The sequence below is a fragment of the Lucilia sericata genome, unplaced genomic scaffold (genome assembly GCF_015586225.1).
Source record: "Lucilia sericata isolate MDLA Ls3-8-SP2 unplaced genomic scaffold, ASM1558622v1 Contig000701F_arrow, whole genome shotgun sequence".
NCBI lineage: Eukaryota > Metazoa > Arthropoda > Insecta > Diptera > Calliphoridae > Lucilia > Lucilia sericata.
Window position 1 is genome coordinate 194,867 of NW_023994704.1, and position 17,854 is coordinate 212,720.

Here is a 17,854-nt window from a genome sequence, read left to right on the forward strand (position 1 = left end):
GGGAGGCATATCGTGAATATTCTATGTACTCCTTTACAATGCCTTGGTGACTTAAATGTCCAGAATTATATTCAGATAGACGATATTGTCATTGATTTCCGATAGAGTTCTGCTACTATTAGCAGGTTCCATGACAGCATTTTGGTAGCTAGGTAAATAAGTTTTCAGTATATTCCGTTAAAGATTCTGGCTAAGAGTAGTCTTTCTTTTTAATAAAGGTTGGATTAGATTGGTGCCTCAAAAGAATTTTGCTAAGTAGATGTGTTATCTATGGATTCACAGAAGCTTCTCCATAAGGTTATTTTTGCGACTCTATAGCTTCCTTATATAATGACTTATTATTTTAGCCTGTAATTAAAAGCTCCATAATGGAGGGAGCTTATCTTTGTCTTAGTGAGTGGAAACTTCGAAACATTATTTACAAGTTTCCCCGGTGTGATTGCAATACCGTGATAATCAAATGTACATAATTTGGTACCATGGGAACCGGTAGCTCGTAGGGCAGGGTTTTGGTCTTTGTGCCTGTGTTTAAACCCAAATTCGCGAGAAGAAAATGTCGGTTAAAGACTGATTCAGGGTGAAATCAATAATTCGGGATAAGTTCACTGCTGTTGCCGAAGTCAACAGAAACCCTACAGAGGAGTGGCTGTGGGATTAAGCGTTGGAAATGAAAGGACGAATGTAGGTGTATACGGGTCTTCCCCGCCCGTATACCTAGAGTGAGTGTGTCGGATGTTATTCTCTATGGGTGTGTCGAATGAATAAAAAGTGTACTGGATTGAATGGTGATGGATAAAAGGTATCTTATACAAGAGATACCTTTGAATTTTCCTTCCTTATCCAGGTATGTTCAGGGAAAAATCTATTCATTCCAGATTAACCACAGTGTGTTCTCTGTGAGTAAGAACAAAGTCCTCATCTTATTTGATGGATTCGTGATTTCGTCTACCGAATACATCTACTGTTGCCGACTCAACAGAGGGCTTTACATCTGCGTGGTTATAAACGGATCTGAGTCTAAGAAATGTAAAATCAACTTTCTACCTGAAGGAAATGTCCTAAAGGAGAATTTGACATTAAAGACTTCTATAAAGATTTTATCTCTTAGCATTACATTATTCTTAGAACTGTCAATGAATACTTTTGTTCCACTTTCAAAGAAACGAGAATAAGTATATAAAGAATTCCTTTTTAGGTTTAGCCTTTGATAGAATCACTAATAAGCAAGGTTCGACAAACTGGTAAAATAATTTTGACCTTTAACTTTATCGAGATTTCTCACACCTAATTAGATATCCTAAAAATATATCCGGTCTGTTCTTTAATATACACATGTATCCATTCCCTGAGTTCTTATTCTAAAGTTACCATTGACCTAAGTAGAGACACTTAAAAACCTGATCAATAATTAAAATAGAATTTGTTAAGACCTCTTTTAGTAATTTCTCAATAAAATCGAAATTTGTTTATATCATTTGCGTGTGCAGACAGTTTCATAATCAATGCTATTCACCGTATTTTGTCTGTTGTTTATAAACGGTGGCATACAAAGTATAACAGCTGGAGCACCTGAACATTCAACGGTGCCACTATGTTGCCCCGCCACCAATTGGAAATTGGCGAGAATATCAAGAGGTTTATTTCGTTACGACGACTATACCTGTATTCCACCAAAGGAGGATAGCATTACACAAACTCTGGAAGCAGCAATTGTACCATTTGAAAAAAGTTCACCCGTTTATGGATATGGCATAATGGCACCTAAAGATCACGAGCTTAATTCTACTATACCAAAGTGTGAGGGTAAAAACTTTGTGGAACATATATTAGATAAGGATTTTGAAATTCCTTCATTATCATGTTTAATGGGAATCGGGGAAGATCGTGTGGCAGCTATATCCTGTATAACGGATTACAATACGAAATTACGGGCCTTCAGTTACATACACAAATGCTGTCCCAACAACTATATCTACGATAGCAGTCAACGAAAATGTGTGGAGGCTTCTGCAAATTTTCATTTATATAGAAAATTATTTAAAAACGCTGCCATTTTTAATGCAAATAATCTTGCCTGCCCACGCAATAAAGTTTTGGTTGAATATCAATTAAATGATTTCAAATTTTCCATCGACAATGGTCAATTATTTTTGAGAACTTTAAATAAAAAATTCGATTTTTCGGAATATTGCATTGAAGCGCTTACACCAATTACTGATGGTGGTGATAATCAATCAAACAATCCCATTTTAAGACAAGAACAACAATATTTAATACGAACTTGTGATGATATTCTGCCGGTATGTCGGCGCATGCCATGCATTAGAAGATGCTGCAATGATGGTGAAATGTTTACGAAGGGAAATGCCACCTCCTACTGCAGGCGTGACGAATCCGATACCTATTTTCATAGTTTCGAAAGTCTAGAGATTAGTGGCAATTTTTCAAAACCTTCAGGTAGGTAAATATTAAGAGATGTAATGCTCAGTTTTATTAATATGTATTATTTTTATTGTATATTCTTATATTTTATTTGTATAAATCTTATTGATTCATTCGCTTTAGTATTGTTATTGAAATGATTTAAAATCTATATAAATTTGTGTGTAGAGAAAACATATTTATCTTTAAATACACATACAGAATTGTTTACCTTTTAACACCACAACTACTCACTAAAAACAAATACATATGTATTTAAGTACAAGAACAAGAATTTGTCTAGAAAGTGGTTCTCAATTTTTTTGTAAATATTCTACCCATTTATTATAATATAAATATCCAAAGTTCATCGCTTTTGAAAAAAAAAGAAGCCAAAATGTGTCATAATGTATCTCATACGATACGAATTCAAGAACTAAGACTTAAACTTTTTCAAACGCTTAATTTGTATTTAAAGATTAGTCCAATTACACTTCTAACGATTAGAGGCATAAAACTATCTGATTGGAAATCACTATTAGTTAACACATTTTTATTAATTTTATTTTAAAAAGAGCACATAATCAATTTAGAAATGTAGCGAATTTTTAAAGGGTAGTACAAATAGAGCTGTGTATTTTAAAACTATCGATAACTAATAAAAAATATAACTGTTTATGTAGAATATTATTGAATATTATTCTCTAAACTAATGATTGTTTACGTATTTGATCAGCAGTTCGAGATAGAATCAATACATCCGAAAATTACAGTCATTTCCACTAACGTCTAACCACCTCTCTAATCCTATCATCTCGAATGTAGTTTTTGTAAATAGTCCCCAGTTTAGTGTCAATTTTAGTGCAATAGCGGAGGCAGTCTTTACTTTACTATCCCCAAGTATTCTAGAGAGTACACACTTAACAAATAACTAAAGCGAAATACTTCATTACCATGTATATATGTTGAGCGGATACTCTGTAATTGGATCAACCACATGCTAAGGAACTATCGCGATAGACCACAGGGTGGGATTTTGGCACCTTTACTCTGAGTAACCACGATTAATAGCTTCCTAAGTATTTTAACCGAGAAAGGACTTCGACCTGACGATATCGTAATGCTTCGTAGGGGAAGCTGGTCGCAACCGAGAGGACTCAATGTTCACCCGGCGAAGACAGAAATCTGTCTTTTCACAAAAAAGACAAAAATCTCTACGTAGACTGAACCTTGCTTCCTGGACATGAAGATACCGGTGACAGACATAGTTTAGTACTTAGGGTAATCCTCGACTGGAAATCGGTCTTTTCACAAGAAAGAAAAAAATTCTAAATACATTGAACTCTGTAGCCTACATAGTAAAGTATTTAGGTATAATCCTTGAGAGGAAATTAAAATGAAGGCACCACATAGAAGATAGGATCAACAAGGCACACAAATAGAGCCACAGGCATGAAATGGGGCTTAAGTCTTACTATGAAACATTGACCAATTAGACCAATTCTAACTTATGTATGCTTTAATATATTCTATCCATTGACTTTAGGCGAACTTACCAAAGCGGTTATAGGGCACGTCAGCAATATGTACTGGACACATTGGAAGGCTATACACAAATATCGCTTACCAGACACAGAATATGTCCCAGATAGAATGTCATGGTCAAGCGGAACATTACAGCAAATATCCGTTGCTACACAGATGTTTCTAAATTGGGAGTCAAAGTGCGGCTGGGGTTCTATATTGAAGACCCGGGTACATAAATATACTACTGTTTACCTAATCACAACACTAGCTTCCAGATGTCCGAGCAATAACAGAATGCGTAAATTTGATCAAAATAAATAGGGGACCCACAGAGCTTAACATATCTACCGACACCCAGAGCGATATCATGTGATAAAGGTCAATCTAAGGCGGAAGTTTATTGTAAGAAAGCTTTAAGGGTATACTCTCTCAGAGGTAAATGAGTTGTCGGCAACGAAAGAGTATTTGCTTTAAAGAGAAGAGAGCTTCATTAGCCTGATGAACGCAATACCATTCCATGAAACTAGGGCTGAGAGAAGAGACATTATGGGCTCTAGAAATTATGAAATAGTGGGTAGAACGAGAGCAGCAGCCTTTTAATTTTGATTGGACGCTCAAAATTACGGGTACAGCTATAGAAAATTTGACGTGCTGATTCAGACGAATGTAGAGTATGTAAAGAGGACATTGAAACTCGCTATATATGAACCAATCTTTTGGAATTTAGTAACGCCACTTTTACATGTATCAAATTTATGCCGAAAATATTAAATTGATATCCAATTATATCAACACCAATCAAGAACTCTACAAAATTTCATAAAGTAAATAATAAATAAATCATTAAGTCCTATCTTATCTTTCACAATTAAGTTATTTCTTAACAATAGAATGATTTTCCTAAAACGCCTTATCTGGAGAATTAGAGTTAATTATGGAACCTTCCTCGCAAAATGTTTTTAAAGTGATTTAGGTTCGAATATAACTTGTTTAGGTGAAATTGTTGACCGATATTGCTTCTAATATTAGTTTGAAAACTATTGAATATTATCCTGCTTTTTACGTGTACCGACTCAAAGTATTTAAATAATTTGAACGATATTCATCATAATTATCAAAATCGTTCTTGGAATATTCGCAATAACTTTCAAATTCATAAACACTTTATTGAACACCCTGTATGTTATTAGAAATTTTGTTAAATTCATATTAAAAAGAACACAGAAAAATGTATTGTATATAAACAAAAACAAATATAACAATAAAATAAATATAAACAAATTTATCTATTAGTTAAGAACGTATCATTAGTATTGATTCAAATATTTTTCAATATGTATTTTTAAACTTTATAAGAAATACTACTGTATGTATAAATGTTTGTTTATATGTTTGTATTTTTCACATACATATAAACATATTTCACATGCGTTTGCTACTAATTGTTAAAATCATCATTTATTTACTTTAGAAACGTCATCAAACCAACCGGCTAAATTTTCTTCGTTCGCTTTTCAAAATCATTTCAAATAATTTGATAGCTTTCACGTTGTATTTAAAATAATTTATGACTGTTTATTTATTTGATTATGTTCAAGAGTTAAAATAATAATAAATTCTAATATTTAAAAATACATAAAAGTAAAATGTTTGTCTCGTGGTCGTTACATCACATTAAATATGATTTGCAAAAATTTTAATATGATTTTTATGCGGAAAGCTAATTTTAGTTTGAAAACTATTATTTTATTTATAATTAATACATTCATCTACCAGTTATTGTAGAATACGTTAACTGTAAAATAACACAAATCTTAAAATTTAGGTAGTGATATGGTTCCTTAGGGTATTATTGTGTATATTATATTTTTGCAATTAATTAGATAGATTTATGACTATAGTTTTAATTAATCAATTAATTTAAGTTAATTTATTAACAAAAATTCTAACTCCGGGGATTTTTTGTGTATTATAATACAAAAAAGTAAAGTACTATTTTCTGGATTTGTATAGACATATGTATTTCAATTTAATACAATACAACCTACAAAAATCCTGCGCCTTACAGACCCTATTACCTATAAAGGATACAATTGTGCAGTGGCCGCTTAGGTATTACCCCTACTAAAGTCATTATATTCTTCGTGTCCAGTGCTAATAGTACTCTGGTTGCTTTTGGATTTAATTTCGGTCATAGTGTCCTAGAAATTAAGCCTACTATGCCAGGATAGGTTGGTAAAGTTTTTGAATTTTTCGGAGATTAGTCTATAGTAATAATAGCCCTACTGTGTATAATCAGACTAACACTTACAGGTCCCTTTTGCAGTTAGTTACCAAGATAGAATGTAAAGTGTGGCAATGTAAATCTTTAAGAGCTGTCTGACTATCAACACAAATTGTTAATTCCGACCCCCTTTGCAGATCGCAAAGATCTCTGCCTGGAAAACGTCACAATCATCCGGAAGTCTATGAGCAATTTTACGTTGTCATCAACCAGATAAACTCCGGCACTGTGATGGATTCCATCTTGAATCCACTAGTAAAGAATGCACACCTCTCAAACCGTACTTTGGACCCAATCCACTAGGTATTACTATTAAAGGTGACACTCCGAAATCCAAGGTCGTAACCATATGATTAGAAATACCCTCCGTACTTCCCTCAATACCTGTTAGACCTTCGTACAGTATTCTTTTGTGGCCTACCTTTGGTCTTACTAGAGTTGATTCAAACAGTCTAAATTAGTTCCTAGCCACTACACTCTCAACATATTACCTCTTAGATGGATTTACGCCCAACGCATTTCCATTATCCCAGGTTCATAGTTCAGTTAATGCTCACGGCATGACTTCACAGTTTGTCGAAGAAATTTACCTTAAACCATGTTATCCGAATAAGCAACTATCGTTCTACCTTTTGTTTCAAAAATCCTAATGATAGAATTGAAAGCCATTAACCATAGTATGGGTTCTAACACTCCTCCTTGTGATGTATGATACCATGGATACATCATGTATCCCTGATAACTCGTTTCCGAATCCTATCATCCCCTAAGGTTGAGTTGACAATTCTGCTATCAAGCATCGATACTATCCAACTCACTAAAAAATTCTGAACCACGACTACGATTAGCAACTCCCTAATGTTATTAAATACGTCCTCAATGTCCAAAATTGCGACTAAAGTATATTCCCTATGCTCTAAGCCGTGCTCAATACAACCAACTACCTCTTGTAGCGCACTCTCAACCGACTTAACCTTTAGATAGGCAGGATATAGCGTTGCTAATAAGATGGCTATCTATATTGCTCCTTAGATAACGATCTATCAGAATTTCTAAGGTCTTCAGTGGAAAAGACGATAGGCTGATAGGTCTAAAATCCTTAGGTTTCGATTGGCATACCTTACTGACGTTAGGAATAAAAATTACCCTGACCTCTCACCACCCTGTGGCTATTCCATCAATGTGACTAGATGAATAACTAGAATCCCCAGATCCATGGACTCCCTGAACTAAGTCCCTATCATCTATGTGTACATATCCAGGAAAGAGCATTTCTATAAGCAAGTAGACTGTCTCCGAGCTAAACTCCGTTCATGAGTTACCTCACGTTGAATGTAACCTAAGACCTTGGGCTCTTTGGCTAGAATTCTACGGAAACTAAACATCTCATTAACATTGCCAACAGATTCACAGTAATTCCTCCATAGATCTGCTTTGTTCTCTTTAGATCGCCATTATACTTATTAAAGCAAATTTTGTAGTTGTTCCTGTTTTCTGAAAGTGCACTAAGCTTGACCCTTTTAAACAACCTTATAACCGACGACCTCTGATCACGTAGTTCCCTGTTCCATCATGTTGCTTATGCTTGCCCGGAAATTTTATGGGGTAAATTTGTCTACAACTGTTTTCATGTCAAAGGGCCGCAAAATATTTGTATTCATCTGCGACATCGCTGACCGAACCCTGTTGAAGAATTTTAACCAGTATTTTTTCCTAAGATCCCTAAATTTATTTAAATTCAATGTGAAAGTAATCCTACTATGGTCAGAGAAGGAATAACCGATATTCACTTTCCAATCTCTAATAAGATCCTAATTTTGGTTAGTAAAGGTAATAAAATAATTCGGCCCTTGATTTAGACTGGACAATTATACAACTACCAAGTGTCAACCTGACAATTCCCCAACATATACTGAGATGTACCAATAATTCCAAGAAAAGGCAGAGAATACATTTGACACCACCAGTTTATAGTCCCGGTAGACTAGAGATACTTGTAGATTCTCTTTTAACCCGGGATTGCAGTCTCATAAAAATTGGGGATAATAATCATGGTAACTTGCCGCGGGACCAGTATTGAAAGTAGTCTTTTTTAGTCTTCTTTTCTTTTAACATGTCTTTCTTTTTTGACCTATTTTAAAATAGCTTTGTAGATTACTGGCAGTGAGGGACGGTGTTCCAATGTTTACATATAATTTTGCAAATTCCTTACATATTTCAGCTGATTTATTTGTGTTTATGTTAACAGTGTTTACTAATATAATGGCTGGATTTATATATTGATATTATGTATAGAATTATTTCTACATAATCGGTTTTCTTGAAAAAATGCTCAACATGTTCATCATTGAAATTTCCCACGTTGTCAGGGAAAAAGTCAATAATGAAAATTTACCGATTTATTGTTTCTCCCAAACAATGCCAAGCTTTACTTTCAACAGGAATACGAACATAAAATGCTTCGACAAGATTTTTAAAGTCTGTCAAAATGGGTACTATGTATTTCTAATATGTAAATGTATTTTGCTCCTAACCTAAGCATCTTTCAACATTTTGTTGTTGTTATTTTTAAAAAGCTACGAATAACCCACAAACAACCATAAATTTATTATGAATGGGGCACTTCATTGTCACTAATTTTCTCCCTTTAATATTAACTTTTCGAAGATTATTTATTGATTTTTTGTTATAAAATGCATCGACAATTTGATTTAATACTGATAATTCAGATACTGACAACTGATTACACCTAAAATTTATTTTGCATTTAAGATAAAATAATAAAATCAAGAACGCATTATTTATGTTTGTATGACGTATAGGTACATGGTGGTCAAAATATGTATTGGTATATTTTTAAACCATTTATATGACAAGTTATATTTTTCAGTATCATATCTCCACGAATTTTATACTTCATAATACATAATGACGGTGTTGTAACTTACTAAAGCGGCTTAGTCGGTTTTAGTGACATTTTTCAAATCACGTCGAAAATTTCACCACTAATAGAGAGTTAATTTGTGGGTGAAATGACGTAAAATTTTTTTGTCGGCCACGCCTACTTTAGGGTGGGCGGGCCTCTAAAGTTCAAAATATTTATGGCTATATCTCGAAAAATATACATTTGTTTGGCATATATGTAACATGATATACAAAATGGACCCATTATAGGTCAATTTTGGGAAACATAATTTTTGACCCGATATTTTTGAGGTTTATATAAAAAATCGGAAAAAAATTCCTTTATAGGTAAGTATATAGTAAGATATTGAGCTTTTTATTAAGGTATAATATGTTTTTGTAAGTATTATAGTTCCTGAGATATTAATAATTTAATTATGATTTTGCTATTAAAACAAAACGTATGTATACTAATCTTTATTAAGCGAAGCTGGTGTTGGACATACCATAGATAAGAAAATCCTTGCGCTCGGCCGTAGGCCGTCTATTTAGGGAATCTCCATACCATAGAGGAGTAGACCGGCTATTTAGGAAATCTTTATTAAGCGAAGCAGGTGTTGGACATACCATAGAGGAGAAAATCTTTACTAAGCAAAGAAAGCCGTGTAAACAAAAAATATTTTTAAATGTTCAACCCTATCTTAAGCTTACTAAACATATATTTAGTTTGACATTTATATAAAAAGTATGATGATATGTAAATTAAATTATAAAATAAATGGTTTTTGAAATCAAATATCTCTTTCATTTGATTAGATACAGAAATGGTTTATACCTTAAATAAAAGCTTAATTCATTGGCTATTAACATATAAAAATTTATAATAGAATTATATAGACATTTTTTTCGATTTCATTTAGATGAAAAAAAAGTCGGGTCAAAATATATATTTTCCGGAAAAAACCCAAAGTCGGTCCATATTTTAGTATATATATCATTGGAAAGGTATTTTTAATACCTTTAATTTGATGTAAACATTTTTATTGTTAGCAAAACAGTTTTCGAGATATACACAAAAATGTATTAAACTTTGGAGCCCCGCGCACTCGAAAGTAGGCGTGGCCGACAAAAAAAATGTTGTATCTTTTATCGTCTCAAAATGCTCTATATTGTTTTTTTTTAGAAATGTCACTAAAACCGACTTGTTCCACTAAAGCTATATAAATATTTTTCCAAAATATTTCCTTTCTTCCGGCATCTTCTCACGACAAAGATCTTTATAATTTCCAGATGAACCGAATTACATGAAGGTAGATAGGAGGGTGTATACAACATCATATTTGAAGAGACGTTATACGATCTATGACGATGTTATCATCATATGTTTAGAAATTCAGTTTTCGAATGGAATTCTTAAGAATTTTCCAATTAGTGTTCGTGAAGTATGTTATATCAAGAATAATATCGCTCCGAAGATATTTGGATCTAATTTTTAAGAAAGCCTGGCAATAACAAAAAAAGTGCTCTTCTTGTTTCTCGCTCCGATAGATGTATATTTAGATAATGATAACCTCGTGGGATTGAATTAAACTGTCTTCTTCCGTGTTGATAGTCACCTTCTCGTTCTTTTTAATGGACACCTTGCCTAGTTTGGAAATGACAGCTACAATGTGTTCTGACGAGCTTTTAGGATTTGACTCTTCAACGTTACATGTAATTGATGTGGGCACCGCCCTAGGTATATCGGTGTCTTGCTTGTTATAAGAGTCCTTGCCATCGACGACTTCTTAATTTTGAAGATGACAGCTTTAGAAGAGAAATAAGCCCTAAATTTGTTCTTGACAATACTATCCTTGGAGTTCTGGTGGATGTCTATTTCAAGTAGAGTACCCTCAGGTTCTTATTTCCTGTAAAAGACATTTCATTTCTGCACGGCCGTTTCAATAAGCGCTCATTAGTGATTTTACGGAGCCATCCTCTTCGTCGAGGCTTGTGTAATAACCCTTTCCAGTCGACACTTTCCTAATTTTGAAGATGACAGCTTCAATAGTAGTTGTACTGTCCCATCATTTTACCAGTCCCAGATTGGCGCGTCCCAGGGAAGATTCCACCAAGTTCTTCAGGGTTTCTGAACATTGGTTAGATGCCAACATCATCGACATCAGGCTCACTCTGAAATCGCAGCTAACGCTTTTTATTGCTTGTTTGCCCTTTCGTCGAGGCTTGTGTAATAACCCTTCCCAGTCGACACCTTGCCAATTTTGAAGATGACAGCTTCAATAGTAGTTATACTGTCTCCCTTCCCAGTCGACACCTTCCCAATTTTGAAGATGACAGCTTCAATAGTAGTTATACTGTCCCATCATTTTACCAGTCCCAGATTGGCGGCGTCCCAGGGAGGATTCCACCTAGTTCTTCAGGGTCTCTGAACATTTTTTAGATGCATCATCGATATCAGGCTCACGCTGAACTCGCAGCTAACGCTTTTTATTGCTTGTTTGCCCTTTGAAGCGGTTGCGTCTACTATCTTATTGTAGAGCAAGCCTACATTACTGGTCACTTGGTATTTTCCCTGTGGGATTACTAGCAATGTATACTGCATAGCAGAGATCGTATTGGCGTCTTTTCTTGGCAACTTTGGCGTAAGATTGTGGCTCTTCTCCTTGTTTACTGTCTAGCTTCTTTTTCCTCTTTTCTTTGGGGATTCTTAACTTCGAGGTTGATTTCGTTGACGTGCTCATCTTCGGAAGATCTTGTTTGGCTTTATTACCTTTACCCGCTGGATTCTGATTTAAAACTCCTTTCAATGAGGTATAGCTTGGCCTAGTCCGTAAATTAGAAGATGGAGAGCTATTTTTCTTCTTTAGATTTGTTCTCAGCCTTCAGCTTTTCAGGAGATCTGATGCAGTTTGCTTCAGATATTTATATAGAACTCGTTATATTCTTTGGAGTGTCGTGGGATTGACTCACTATGATTCTCCTCTGTGCTCCATAAAGTCGTTTTTTGGTTGTCGGTACCTATGCTAAGCATTACTCAACTTCTTCACTATTCGCTCTACTTCAATATTATTATCTAATTATACTTATAAGTAAAAACTCATATAACTTATAGCTATATCCGATTACATCCTTCCCTTTTACCTCTACATTTTATGGCATGCTGTACAGTTGATCTACTGACGGCTAAGGTCAAGGTATTCACCTTGAATAGGTGAAGTTGTCTTTTACCGATGATGGCAGGATGGCGACGACACATAACTCGCAACAGATCAACACTTATCACCGGTACTGGATATTTACGCCCTGCACAATAACTTTAATATTATTATTTTTACTTTCCATAGTTGTTGTCAGTTGATAAAGTTTAATCTAAGATTATATTGGATTGCCAGAAAGTTCTAACAGAATACTCTCCCAGAAGTAAGGTTTATATCATATGGGTACCAGGCCACTCGGAAACGAAAGAGCGAATGTATTAGCTTTAAAGGGAAGGGAGCTCATGGTAGTTAACCTGATAAATGGAAAACCATTTGACGCAACGAAGGAAGGACTAAAAATTTGAATGAGAGAAATCCATAAGGCCTCTTGGTACAATGAAACGGTGGGTAGAACCGCAAAGATCATATGGAGTGACCCTAACGAGAGTAGGACGAGAAGCCTCATCTAAATGAGCAAGTCTGACGTTAGTATGATGGTAACTATTCTGATTGGACATACAGGATTACGGGGACACTTTTTGGAAGTGATATTATTCTGAATATAACATTTCTCACGAACACTAATTGGAAAATTCTAAGGAATTACGTCCAGAAAATTGAATTTCTGAACATTGAAAGATGATACATTCTCACAAAAATGCCTAAGAATTACGTCCAGGGAACTGAATTTCTAAACATCGAAAGATGATACATTCAGTGATGACTGTGTTTTTTACCAACAAACTATTTTCTTCCATGAAAAGGAGTGCACAACAGGCCCGAAAGTGACCTAGTTTTGGTTCTTCGGATTTCATGTAGTTACATTCTCCCATCAACCTAACCTAGTTTTTTTGTTTTTGTTTTAGAGGAACATCCTGGTATCCAATTTATCATCCGCGGGGAATATAAGATTCGCAGTTGGTGAACTATCTGTCGACCCTAAACTGAAGTGAAACGATAGCTGAGAGAAGACAGATTGTCTATCACCATCCCTATAACACATGTAAAATTTAAAGAGCGAAATACCACATTAGACGTTTGAGTTATCTTACCAATTAGAATTTATCGATAATTTTTATCGAGAGTATATCATCAGCTGTTTGTTTTTATTTTATTGTATTAAAATATCATAACACTAACCTATAGCCAAGACTGTACAAATGGCAATATCTTTTTAATTATTCAAATTAATGAAATTTAAATGATCAGCAATATTGTCAGTTATATCTTGTTTATATATAATTTTAATATCATTATATCAGTACATTATTAGGCATAAATGTTGTTAAATTAATAATAATATTATTAATTTAATAAATCTTTTATTACCTTTTCACACACAATAATCATAAATAAATAAATGAATTATTCCATAATACTCTACTGCTAATGATTTGCATTAATATCAGAAAAGTATTCAAATATATTTATAATGGAGGGTATTAAAATCATTCATTCATTTAACATTTAATTGTTAACGATTATTTGCACAGACAAATCAAATACGGTTTATATATATATTTGTGGTATTTAATATTTGTTCGCGAAAATTTCTATTTCAAAATGGTTATGAACAAATATTAAACTGTTTACGTATTTGAGGGTCAACAAACGATATCCACTATAAATTTATTAGGAGCTGATTCTGAGAAATTAAAATTTGTATGTATTTGCATTTCTTGGGAAGTAATAAAAAATACAATAATTCATTTCCATATCCCTTGAATTTTATTAATATTAAAAAATGAGAATATGAAATATACAAATTCGTGCTAGTTTCTTTTAATATGCCAGATTTTTTACTATATATGTATTTGAAATAATGACAGGTCTTTAAGTTTTAAACATCTTTCGTTTGCTAACAAAATATTCATTTAAAAAACTTTTCACGCCATAGTGTTAAACACAATTCTAAACAATGTCATGTCATTGTTATTTTTATTGCAGTTTTTGGAATTTTGCGCAGCTTGGATTGTCTCAAATATCGTTTAGATCCGGATGCTTATTCCGATGAAGCCCACACGATCAGTGAACGTGATGGATCCCTCTATGTGATGGCAACCAAAAAACACTACACAAATGGTCAATATTGCGTAGAGAAAATACGCAACTCCTCGTGGGCCGATCAAAAGGTAAATTTGACCAGTATGGTCTCTCAATACTCTAATTTCTCAACAAAAAAATTGTTCAATGTTTTACGATAAAACTTTTAAATTAGTTGTACACATTTCTTTGCTTCGATTCAAAAGTGGTTGGAAACGATCGTATACGTTTTAAGGTCTACACCATTGGTTTACTGATATCATGTTCATTTTATGCCATTACGCTGTTGGTCTATTTGTCTATAGCTAAATTGCGTAATTTACCCGGAAAGATATTGATCTGTTTGGTGAGCAGTTTGTTTACAGCATATTTGGGCATTGCCCTGGGTCAACTGATGCCAACGCCAAACGATACTGTGTGTTTTGCATCAGGTGAGTGTTTAAATATTTCTTTGAGTAAATATTTGAATTATTTACGGATTTTAATATTCTGTTTTCTAGGTTTCTTTATATATTTTTGTTTAATGGCAGCATTTTCTTGGATGAACGTCATGTGTTTCGATATCTGGCAGACATTTGGGTAAGTTAAATATTTGTCTCTTTACGTTTTCTTTTTGGAAATACCGTTAAGTATTGATATAAAAACTCGATACTTTAGAGCTGCATTTCTTACATCGAGTATTAGACGTAACTCGATCCGTGCTTTTTAGTCCAAAATAACTTTGAGACATTTAAGGGTTAAATAATTTAGCAAGCTTAAGTATTACATGCCTAGAAATCATACAAACTAAATGCATTGTTTAGTAATCTTAATCCTAATTAGGATCAGTCTACAATTGACCCTATCTTCTTATAAAGCCATTCCAAAAAATCCGACATAAATTCTTTATTTTAAAAAACATTTATTGCTCTATAAAATGTTCCTTTCACTTTAACCGATAGTACCGAACATTCATACAACTCGTATTAATTTATACATTTGAATGGAAGCAATAAAAAACTTTTATTAATCTATAAAACTAAGCTCCTACCAAGTGCATTCCCAGTTATTAGGTATGGAGAGGTGTATAACAATATATTCTCTCTCACCAAATGCCTACCACCGCAAAAAATCGCGTAATCTCTGGAAACAGAAAGAAATCGGGCTAAATAACTCAGTAACGGCTGTAAAAAACTATTTAGAAGGTGGGTAAAAGAAAGGTGAAAAAGAAGATTTTACTTAAAGAAAGTTCTAAGCAACCTGAGCCCTCACATACAGTCTATGATTTCGGCTCTGAATCCTCAAATGATAATAACAGCACCTAATCCCGACAAGGAAGTATGATCGAATAGGCGTTTAAAAGCATATAAAAGTACCGACCAGCGAAAAGGACAATATCCCAGCAAAAAAAATTTTCCAAAGAAGCGAAAAAGAAGTAGAATTTACTCCATGGAAGTACTGAAAAAGACCTGAAGAATGATGATTTTAACACAGGATTGTCATAGGAGGGATGTTCTTTTTATTTGATTCCAAATTCACTACTTCTGAAATCATTCTCAGGAACTCATTATTATGCTCTTTTTTGAAAGTTATTTGGAAATACACAAACCCAAAAACAAAATTTTTTTAACTCGCAAAAATGTAAGAACAAAAAATATATCTTCAGCATTGAAAAAATAGAATTATGTACTCTTTTTCGGAAGTCATTAAACATCACTTTCACTGAAGTTATAAAAATTCACTAAGTGCTACTTTTGAAGTGGTGACAAATGTTATTACTTTGGAAGTACTTCGTTTTATTTTTACTGGGATGCTTCAGATGAAGTTGAAGAAGATGCTCGAGAAGATTCTAAGATATTCCGGATTCTTTCTCTAGACAGAGTGGTAATAGTAAAAGGAAAAACCAAGCAAGCTGTAATGGAATCAACCTTCGAGGTTGGAATCCTCAACTAACGCGAGAGAAATGGGAAGAATGCGAAACGGGAAGATACTCGAGAAGATTCTAGGAGAATCCGGAGAATATTTGGGATACTTTTTCCAGACAAAATTCTACAAGTAAGAGAGAAATAGTCAGGCAAGTTGATGTGAAAGCGAGCTTGTCCCCGAAATCAACTTCAAAGGAAAGGATATCTAAAAGAAATCCCCTGCAAACGGGGAAGTAGAAGATTGAAAGGGCAAAGTTATCTTATGCTAAAGTAGCCAAGAGAAGACATCAGGACGAAATCGGAAAAATTCTTATAGATCAGTATAGAAGATAGAAAATTTGGTCAACAATAAGTGGGGGCAAACAACCAAAATATAGCATGAGCATTATGATGAATGCTTGCTCTCTTAAGAGTTTGGTGGTAGCGTCCCTCCTTAATACGGCACTAAACTGGGACTAGTTGAGACTGTAAATTCAAACTGACTATGGAGAAGTGGAGGGTTTTCACAGAAAAGAATACTGATGGCACTATTCTTAGGGTTAGTGTTAACCAGGACTCCATAGCCTTGCCTTGAACATGTCTTAATTCTCCTCTGAAGCTGTCAACTTTAAATTGGTAAAGTGCCAAATAGAAGGTCTGTTACGTCGACGACAGAAGGTAATAAGGGCTTTAACTTCCTTATTGAAGTTTAAAAGAGCCCCAACTGTGAGAGTTATGGTAAGCTCTGCACCATATATATAATGGATAATTTTGCAATGATAGAGCGAAAATACTAAAGGGAATTGAGTTTAAGGAAGTTTTGCTGGCGAATACAAAAAAGTTTGACGCAACGAGGGTTGGCTCCGATATTCACTTAATATAATGGAATGATAAAACCGCTAAAATCTTATGGGGTAAAGCAATATTCAATCATCAAAGGTTTACAGGCACAACTATACAAAATTGAACGAATTTGAAGCATGCACATAGGACTGTGAAACGCTGAAACAGTCATTTTGTTATCGTAAACATTCGTCGAAATCAGATCCAAATATCTTGGTATGATGTTTCAGTTATTACATCCCTCAGGAACACTGGCTGTAAAATTTTTAGGAACAATGAACATCGAGTTGGTAACCCAAATGAGAAAAGGTTGAGAAGCCTCCTCAGAAAAATAATCAATATTTAGTAGGATGGAACTTATTCTTAGTAGACACACAAGTTTAAGGGCACAACTATACAAAACTGGACTAACGGATTCAGTCGAATGTAGAGCTTGCGGAGAAGACAGTTAAACGCTAAAACACTTTTTCTGTCATTGTCAAGTTTTTATCAAAATTAAATGCAAATATTTTGGTATGATATTTCAGATATTACATCCCTCAGGAACGGTAATTGGAAACTTCGCAATTAAGTTTCTGAATGTTGAATGAATTTTTTCCTAGATCTCTATGTATAAGTTTTCCACCAACATTGTTCATGCACAGCAGGCTGAATAGCTGTATTTTCTCTATAGTTTAGTCTACGATTACTTTAAAGCCCGATAATGCTCGATATAATGATAAAATTCGAGATTTTATTTACACCTAATTATA

General features: G+C 33.9%; 1 protein-coding gene across 5 annotated transcripts in view; it reads left to right on the forward strand.

Moving 5' to 3' along the window:
• Window positions 1-17,854, forward strand: part of LOC119607526 (G-protein coupled receptor Mth2) — a 29,725-nt gene that overhangs the window by 1,827 nt on the left and 10,044 nt on the right. For 4 of the 5 annotated variants that reach the window (XM_037961478.1, XM_037961473.1, XM_037961474.1 and 1 more), the window contains 4 exons: window positions 1,488-2,457; window positions 14,281-14,465; window positions 14,552-14,807; window positions 14,877-14,955. In XM_037961478.1, the coding sequence (XP_037817406.1) occupies window positions 1,503-2,457; window positions 14,281-14,465; window positions 14,552-14,807; window positions 14,877-14,955 (1,475 nt within the window). In that variant the 5' untranslated portion in view covers window positions 1,488-1,502. The remainder of the gene's footprint in view (window positions 1-1,487; window positions 2,458-14,280; window positions 14,466-14,551; window positions 14,808-14,876; window positions 14,956-17,854) is intronic. The other variant, XM_037961477.1, reaches the window with a different exon arrangement.